This window comes from Habropoda laboriosa, unplaced genomic scaffold, assembly GCF_001263275.1.
Source record: "Habropoda laboriosa isolate 0110345459 unplaced genomic scaffold, ASM126327v1 scaffold64, whole genome shotgun sequence".
NCBI lineage: Eukaryota > Metazoa > Arthropoda > Insecta > Hymenoptera > Apidae > Habropoda > Habropoda laboriosa.
In genome coordinates this window covers 108,336-116,517 of record NW_017100183.1, presented here as the reverse complement: position 1 = coordinate 116,517, position 8,182 = coordinate 108,336, and the positions used below count along the sequence as shown (strand labels likewise).

General features: G+C 30.3%; 2 protein-coding genes across 2 annotated transcripts; one reads left to right on the top strand and one right to left on the bottom strand.

The window, feature by feature from the left end:
* The first annotated feature begins 1,298 nt into the window (after positions 1 to 1,298).
* LOC108579276 lies at positions 1,299 to 5,376 on the top strand. The gene is made up of 13 exons (XM_017942778.1): positions 1,299 to 1,352; positions 1,456 to 2,135; positions 2,215 to 2,333; positions 2,406 to 2,550; positions 2,625 to 2,754; positions 2,845 to 3,010; positions 3,133 to 3,313; positions 3,417 to 3,775; positions 3,856 to 4,012; positions 4,222 to 4,353; positions 4,503 to 4,620; positions 4,714 to 4,868; positions 4,946 to 5,376. Exons 2-13 carry the CDS (start codon positions 1,489 to 1,491, stop codon positions 5,049 to 5,051), a joined length of 2,415 nt encoding a protein of 804 aa, XP_017798267.1. The 5' UTR covers positions 1,299 to 1,352; positions 1,456 to 1,488; the 3' UTR covers positions 5,052 to 5,376.
* Positions 5,377 to 6,376: 1,000 nt separating this feature from the next.
* On the bottom strand, positions 6,377 to 7,412 carry LOC108579277 (mitochondrial pyruvate carrier 1). The gene is made up of 3 exons (XM_017942780.1): positions 7,211 to 7,412; positions 6,977 to 7,077; positions 6,377 to 6,531 (listed from the first exon to the last, which is right to left on the bottom strand). Exons 1-3 carry the CDS (start codon positions 7,264 to 7,266, stop codon positions 6,377 to 6,379), a joined length of 312 nt encoding a protein of 103 aa, XP_017798269.1. The 5' UTR covers positions 7,267 to 7,412.
* Between the last annotated feature and the right edge of the window lie 770 nt (positions 7,413 to 8,182).

Below are 8,182 nucleotides of genomic sequence, written 5' to 3'. Positions count from 1 at the left end.
TCTCTCTCTCTCTCTCTCTCTCTCTCTCTCTCTCTCTCCCCTCCCTTTTTCTATCTCTCATTACTTAGCTGTCTGCACTCTTCACAGACAATGCATTTTTTGCTCGACTCTGGAGCCATTGTCGTGGGAGGTTGGAATTTTAGTATAGAAAAATTTGTATAAATCGATATTTCACTTAAAGTTTAGAGATATTTGATAGTATTCCAATAATAATGCCTTTAAATATTTCTGTTGCTATATTTTGCTGAAAATTTCCTGGTGGTTAATTCGAACAACCAATTTAATATTTAATTTGACTAATTAATATATTTTAAGTGTATCAACATTAAATAGAAAGAATACCGAGCAAATATTTGAACTATAATTAAAAATGACACAATCGAATATTAATGAAAACAGTTGTTATTATAAATTTCAATTAAAATTATTATTCCGAAATTTATCTTAAAATCTTATATGTTTCTCGTATACGCTTTCTAAAAAATATTTTTGAAACTAAATGAAAGAGTTTCATATGAGAAATGTTTAATAACCCTTTGGACGATGATTTCCCACGTTAATATCCAAAGCCTCGAACTGCGAGTAGACACTACAAAAATTTTCTCAGGAACGAGAACAACGTGAACAGTCGCATTAAAGCATGAGGTAGACCCCCAGCAAGTTGTCTCCTCAAAATACTTGTTTAGCTATGAGAAATTCTTCTTTTTTCGCATCGCAAATAAATAGGGGTGAACCTGTATTAGGACAATGCCACAACGGGCAGAGTACACTTACGTGTACTTGGGAGAGTCAAACCCTTGGGGGGTCGTTGGACCAAGATGCTATACGAATTACCATAATAAAACATATTTAAATGTTATCTCGTATTAAACTTTAGTTTAACTTCTCTTTTTTCTTCCTCTTTTTTTGAAATATCGTTTTGAACAAAATGATGTAGATTACACAATATGTTGTTTTACAACAAAATTATCTAAAAAAATATATATATACATATTTTAAAATTATATGCATCGTAAAACATAATCATCAAGTATCACATTAATGTGCAATTTATTTATATTTATGATTGAAATTCTAAAATAAATCTACTTATAGCGATATCAAGGAATTTCAAATAATGGCGGTTTGTTCATCTGTTCATCATTTGCATTGATAGTATAATTTGGTCGACAAAAGTTAACTTTAACTTGGTATAGAACTGATGACGTCAGAACTTAGGCAATATGTACCAGCTTTTATGAGACGGTGGTATACATATATAAGAATACAACTAGCGTGCGATTCTCGAGTGAATTGGGCGTGTTTATACTTGTTCTTGATGTAGTTTCGTGTGGGATGTGAATGAACGTTACGTACGTAAAACAGGCTCCATTTTATTCTTTTTTTTGTCGTAGCATTTTCTTTTTTTCTTTTTATTTCTTTATGTTTCAACAAATCAATATAATAATGATACAGATGTAAAAATCTAACTACCATTTCTACGGAAAAATGGAATTTATTGGCTCAAAAATGTACACGATAGTGGTCGTGAGCTTCTACTGTTTGGGCGTTGTCGGACAATACGAATGGCAAGCCAGAGATGCATTTGATGAAATCCGTTTAAAAATGGATAAAATCAATGAAGAGAATTGTCCTATTCAACATCTTGGAGATCTTTATTTACCGGAGGATACGGTTTCTCATTTACCTGACATCAAAGATATTAATATTAATCCTGTATTTCCAAATAGGACTGCTTTGCTGCATCTTCATAATATGGCTCTTAGTAGATCCTTCTTCTGGAGTTATATTTTGCAGTCTAGATTCATACGTCCTGCCATCAATGATACGTATGATCCAGGCATGATGTATTATTTCTTGTCAACAGTTGCAGATGTTTCTGCAAATCCATATATAAATGCTTCTGCCATATATTTTTCTCCAAATATGTCTTATTCACCATCATACAGAGGCTTTTTCAACAAAACTATGCCCAGATTTGCTCCACGAACTTTTAGAGCTGATGATTTTAATGATCCCATACATTTGGAAAGAATATCCACACGGAACACATTCAACGTACAAGATCTTGGTGCATTTGCCAGTGGTAGTCTAAGCGAAGATTATACGACAGATTATTATCGTATAAACGAATGGTAAATCAAAACATGGTTAACAATTACATAAACTTTATAATTACTTATAAATTATTATATATCAGCTTTATTAATTTAGGTATAAGAAATGGTTACCAGATAATGTTGATAGGAGACATGACACTAAAACCACTTACCAAGTTGAAATTCGATATGCTAATAATACTAATGAAACATTTACATTTCATGGACCACGTGGTACTGTAATAAAGTTTATAGATAAACACAAGTTAGATCTTCATATTCTATTATTGTTTCTATTTTACATAGGCGCGGATGAATATCCCGGACCTGTGAAATGGACCAGACCTTATTTTGATTGTGGTAGATCAAATCGATGGCTTGTAGCAGCAATTGTACCTATTGCAGATATTTATCCAAGACATACTGGATTTAGACATATTGAATATCCAACGTACATTTTTACATAACACACGATTTAAAGTTATTTATTCACAGTTTATTTTAAACTGCATATATTTGTTTCAGTTATACTGCGATATCCGTAATAGAAATGGATTTTGAAAGAATAGATATAAATCAGTGTCCTAAAGGAAAAGGGAATAGTGGTCCAAACAGATTTGAAAACACTGCTAGATGTAAAACAGAAACTACAGAGGTATTAGATGTAAAAAAGTAGTACATGTTTAATGCTTTACAAATCAAATTTGTTCTTTTTATTAATCTTAATCTAAATATCTTTATTTAGTGTGAACCATTACATGGTTGGGGTTTTCGAAGGGGAGGGTACCAGTGTAGATGTAAACCGGGTTTCAGGTTACCGAATGTAGTACGACGTCCATATTTAGGAGAAATTATAGAAAGAGCAACTCAAGAACAATATTACAATGGATTTGATTGTTCCCGAATAGGATGTAAGCATTTCTATTTCTACATTCTTTCTTTATTTTTATTTTTTCTTCCTATTACTATATTATTGTACTACCTATTTTTAGTTTTTGTATTACTCATCAATGTTTCATTTTTCATATTTTAGGGATTCACAAGATGCTTGTACAGTGGGAAAAGGCAAAACCACATTTCAGAGAAAAGTATCTCGAGCAATATTATCATTACAGGAATTACTCTACCGGACCAGAAGCGCTAAGATCCGAGCAAATTAATATAGATCAAACTTTGAAATTTATTTTAAGTATAAACTCAAAAACCTGCAGAAGGTATGCTAGAAAGCATCCGTTTTCGTACGTTTTTTCAGCGGTCCGTTCAATAATTATGTTAAAACCATGAAAATAATCTCACTCCTAATATTTAAAATCATAGTTACACACAGCAAGATTTAATATTATGCGGAGATATAAGCTTTGGTGCTAAAGAATTTTTTGAAAATGAAGCAAAAATGGCTATCAGATTGGCAAACTTTATTAGCGCATTTTTACAAATTTCCGATCCTTATGAAGTTTATTCAGGTAAAAGAGTAGCAGATAGATCACTCACTGAAGATCAAATGATCGGGGAAACTTTAGCTTTAGTCCTTGGAGATACTAAGATATGGTCCGCTGCAACGCTTTGGGATCGTAATAAATTTACAAATAGAACATTCTTTGCTCCATATGCATACAAAACTCAACTAAACACTCGAAAATTCAAAGTCGAAGATTTAGCTAGACTCAATGATACAGGTAGCATAGAAGTGATTAAAAAATGCTTATTGTTATTAAAATATTATAGTTACTTTAAGGATTTTACTTTCATATTATAGGTGATGCATACGTAAAAAAGAATTATTTTCAATTACTGAAAGAAAGGTGGGCAACGAATTTCGATGAACTGGAGAAATATTATATGAAAATAAAAATTAGATACAATGAAACTGGTGAATATCTTAAAAAATATGAACATTATCCCAATTCTTATAGGTAAGAATGAAGAGCTGTTTATTTTCTTATAAGTTATATGTTGAAATACTAAGTTTATTGGTGGGGATGAGGCAGGGGGAGAAGAAGTAAATGCGTAATGTTTAACCGGAACATAAAAAAATTATATTTGTGGCATCAGAAAATAAGAGGAATTGATCTTATGAGTAGGTTTTATTTTAATGCATGGGAATGCACGTTCGTTTGTATAGGGCAGCAAACCTGAATCACGGCCATTGGACAACTCCGTACTTTGATTGCAACGGCAAAGTGAAGAAATGGCTAATTACCTATGCATCCCCATTTTTTGGTTTGGACAGTTTGAAAGAGAAACTGGAATTCAAGTAAGTATTTCTCTCGTCCCGGACAACTGAACAAGGTATAGCATATGCATGAGAAATCGAATGTGAGATAGTCCATAAGGACAGAAAACCTGTTTGATTCCAAAGAAAGGAGACAAGGAAGATCACATTTTATGTTAAAATCCTTATAGAGGTGTTGTAGCTGTGACCATGGATTTACTTCAGCTTGACATCAACCAATGCGACGATGTGTTCTATGCCCCAAATGCGTTTAAGGGTACTCACAAATGTGATAAAAAAACGTCATACGTAAGATTTTCTAAGAATTTCTTTAAAATTAATATTTACTCCCTATGATTGTCGTAATTTTGACGATTCATTTTTTTGTTTCATTTCATTTAGTGTGTGCCTATTCTCGGAAGGGGTTTCGAAACAGGTGGATACAAGTGCGAATGCAAGCAAGGTTTTGAATATCCATTCGAAGACTTGATCACATATTATGATGGTCAATTGGTAGAAGCTGAATTCAATAATCTAATTAATGATCAAGAAACCAGGTAATTAACGTAAACAAAATTCTTTTTTTAAATATACGATTATTCGGGATAATTTTACATAAATGTACGTTTCATAGGTACGATATGTTCAAGTGTCGATTAGCCGGTGCCTCGACCATTCAAGTTAACCAGGTACTGTTATTAACATCGATAATATTATACTATTTTGTTAGAAGTAAGTAACTTGTAGTGATGTAATACGGTATGTAGCAAAAGTTCCCGAACTCAGATTGCAAACACGTTTGATTTACGTATTGACATTTTTCTTTTTAGATTTTAAACATTTTAAATATTTGATTTATTTTAAACAAATATATTAAGGTACAAGATATCATGCTTTCCTTTTTACCGTCTTCCATTCCACCACGATAAATTATTAAACTTAGAGTTCGGAAACTTTTGTTACATACTGTAGTATCGTGACAGTGCAACACACTATTATGCCGTCCATTAAGTTAAACTTTTAAGTTTCGTAAACTATATAATAATTTAAATTAAGAATATAATCCGTCCGTTCGTCTGTATAGAATACTGATTGTTGACTTAACACTTTTAGAAGATTTCTATCATTTGTAAGCACTTTATTATTATTATTATTATCATCATCATCATCATCATCATCATCATCATCATCATCATCATCATCATCATCATCATCATCATCATCATCATCATCATCATCATCATCATCATCATCATCATCATCATCATCATCATCATCATCATCATCATCATCATCATCATCATCATCATCATCATCATCATCATCAATTTTACAAATAAATAATATTATTAAAAACATAATTTATTTCATGTATTATCGTTATAACTCAATGTTAGTTTCAAATATTTTATATTTTTTGTACCACGATGATGTATTGTAAATATAATTGTATCAGCTTATATTATATTTTGCTTTATGTCATTTCACCTTGTCCCTTTTATAAGTACAAAACAGTCATCAATATTCATAACAAGTACTCATTGCAGATAATATTATGAACTTAATTTAGCATATATAATGAAATTAACCAAATTTTTTTTTTTATTTCAAATTATATAATAAAATTAGTTAATACATGTTACTAATTTATTAATACATTGGTAAACTTATTGTTAATACATTGGTAAAGGAATAGGAAGTAAATGTTCCATAACTATTGAAACTACTGATTAATACTGTAACTAACATTTTCCAACGTTACTTGTTTTATATACATTTATTAATAGGTTTACATTTACAACTGTCTAATTTACTATGCTGATTATACATAAGTTATAGAAAATTGTTTTACTACTTTTATTACAATGTTTAGTATTTAAACTTACATTTAAAAACAATTTATTACTATATTTACAAGTGTTTTTCATCCTATTTGAAACAACAGGAGGTATTCATCATATAACTTAATTGTAATGATGTTCACTACATGAAATAAAATGAACAAACAATTGTAAACATTTGTACATTTAAGGGTCAATTATATGTATCCATTTTATATTTCTCGTTACTCGTTTTTATTTACATAATGGTATTTCAAGAATCTGCTCCCTTGAGTAATTTGTGCACCTTCATTAACAAAATGGCAGGCAAAGAGAAGTAAGTTGCGTGGTTCAACCCTGAGTGCAAAACGCATGAACATTGCTGAATATAAACATAAAGCTGAAAAAAATTAATATAGCATCTTATGATTCTTTAACATAAGTTCTTCAATACTGATATGTTCAACAACTCACTTATATGTACTGTATTTGAATAAAAAACATGACATTATAATTCAACATTTTGATATTTCAATTCCTCAATTTTTTAATATTCTATAATTATAATTCCACTGAATATATGAACCAGTTGATAAACTCGAATTTATCCAAGTGAAACTAGAAATGCATGTATTTAACTGCACACTACAGTATCCAATTTTCTATAGAATGTTCAACTATTAAAAAAACAACGAATATACTGAATGCATGTAAAACGACTAAAAACAGTGTTATATTTTAGCATACAAAAAACCTTTGCATAACTTCACTTATTTTCATGTATATACGAGGAAAATTTTAACGGCTAACAAATATATTAGAGAACATAAAACTGACAAACTAACCAAGTGTCATTTTTCCACTGATATATTTCGGATCTCTTTGTATATCGGCGATTGCAGCGATTGGAATGCCCCAATTAGCTACAGGTCCCCAAAAATGTGTGCTAAAACAGAAAAGCGATTTTCATACGTTGAAATCTCTCTTAATTCAATATATATCGAATACTAAGTAACAGGATCACACGTGCATGCTTGCGTATACGTAACTACGTAACAAGTATGTTCTACGTAACTTACCTCATCAAATAATCTCGAGTCTCTTTACTCGATAGCAATTTCTTTACTCGATTCATTTCGATTTGTTCGTTTTCCTTTTTCTTCTCTTTTTTTCTACTTCTGCCTTTTTCTATCTTAAATTGATTTTCTTTAAAAGAAAATGAACGAAATCACGCACGTAGATAATACTACAAGTAAAGCAACTGCGAAAGAATAAAAGATATCAATGTGGTTACATAAACGATCAACATAATGAATTTATACATACATTCACTCAGAGGTGTTTCACAAGAGCTTTATGTCACTAATATTTGACCACACAATGTCCATTTTAAAGCAAAAACTCGACACTTTTATTTTCCGTTCGTTCATAATGAATTTTTTCTGTTTAGTTGCACAATGACAGTCAATAAGTTGCAACTTGCACAGTTTTATAATTAATCTATTGATCTCTTTAATTAAGAAAAAAGCATGGTTTCCTCAAGTTAATAAATAAATGTTTCTTACTAAATATTGCATAATTCAGCTATAATACAATCGAGATCACCGTATTCCGAGAAGTACATATGTATGTAACGTGATGCTGAAAATGACATAATAAAAAAAAAAGTAAAAAAAGACTCGATTTAATAGGATATAAGAAATAAGTTAAAACAATAAAGCATTAAACGTACTTTTAATTTAGAATAATTATCCAAAATATATACAAAGTTTAATATATTATACTACCTTACAAAATCTAACTCATTTCTCCTCAAACTTTTATGATATAGTTACAAAGCATAAAAGGATGTTACAAAATGTACAACTATAATTTAGAATCGCTTTTCTATAATATGTGAATTAACAGATCTGTATGTTATGTTGTAATTGCAATCGATATAATTTATAAAATAACTCAATAATGCAAAACCTCCGTTTTTATCATACTATAATTTGTTAGCTAAGCTGAACTTAATTTAGCATGTACGAAATCAGTGGGTATTACATTAT

Bases quoted from the DNA above. Each gene is read 5' to 3' on its own strand.
- LOC108579276 (XM_017942778.1), top strand. From the start codon at position 1,489: ATGGAATTTATTGGCTCAAAAATGTACACGATAGTGGTCGTGAGCTTC. The intron at 2,136-2,214 runs GTAAATCAAAAC...TTATTAATTTAG, and splicing joins TATTATCGTATAAACGAATG to GTATAAGAAATGGTTACCAG. The intron at 2,755-2,844 runs GTATTAGATGTA...ATCTTTATTTAG, and splicing joins GTAAAACAGAAACTACAGAG to TGTGAACCATTACATGGTTG.
- LOC108579277 (XM_017942780.1), bottom strand. From the start codon at position 7,266: ATGAATCGAGTAAAGAAATTGCTATCGAGTAAAGAGACTCGAGATTAT. The intron at 7,078-7,210 runs GTAAGTTACGTA...TTTCTGTTTTAG, and splicing joins ACTCGAGATTATTTGATGAG to CACACATTTTTGGGGACCTG. The intron at 6,532-6,976 runs GTTAGTTTGTCA...AATTTTTTTCAG, and splicing joins CAGTGGAAAAATGACACTTG to CTTTATGTTTATATTCAGCA.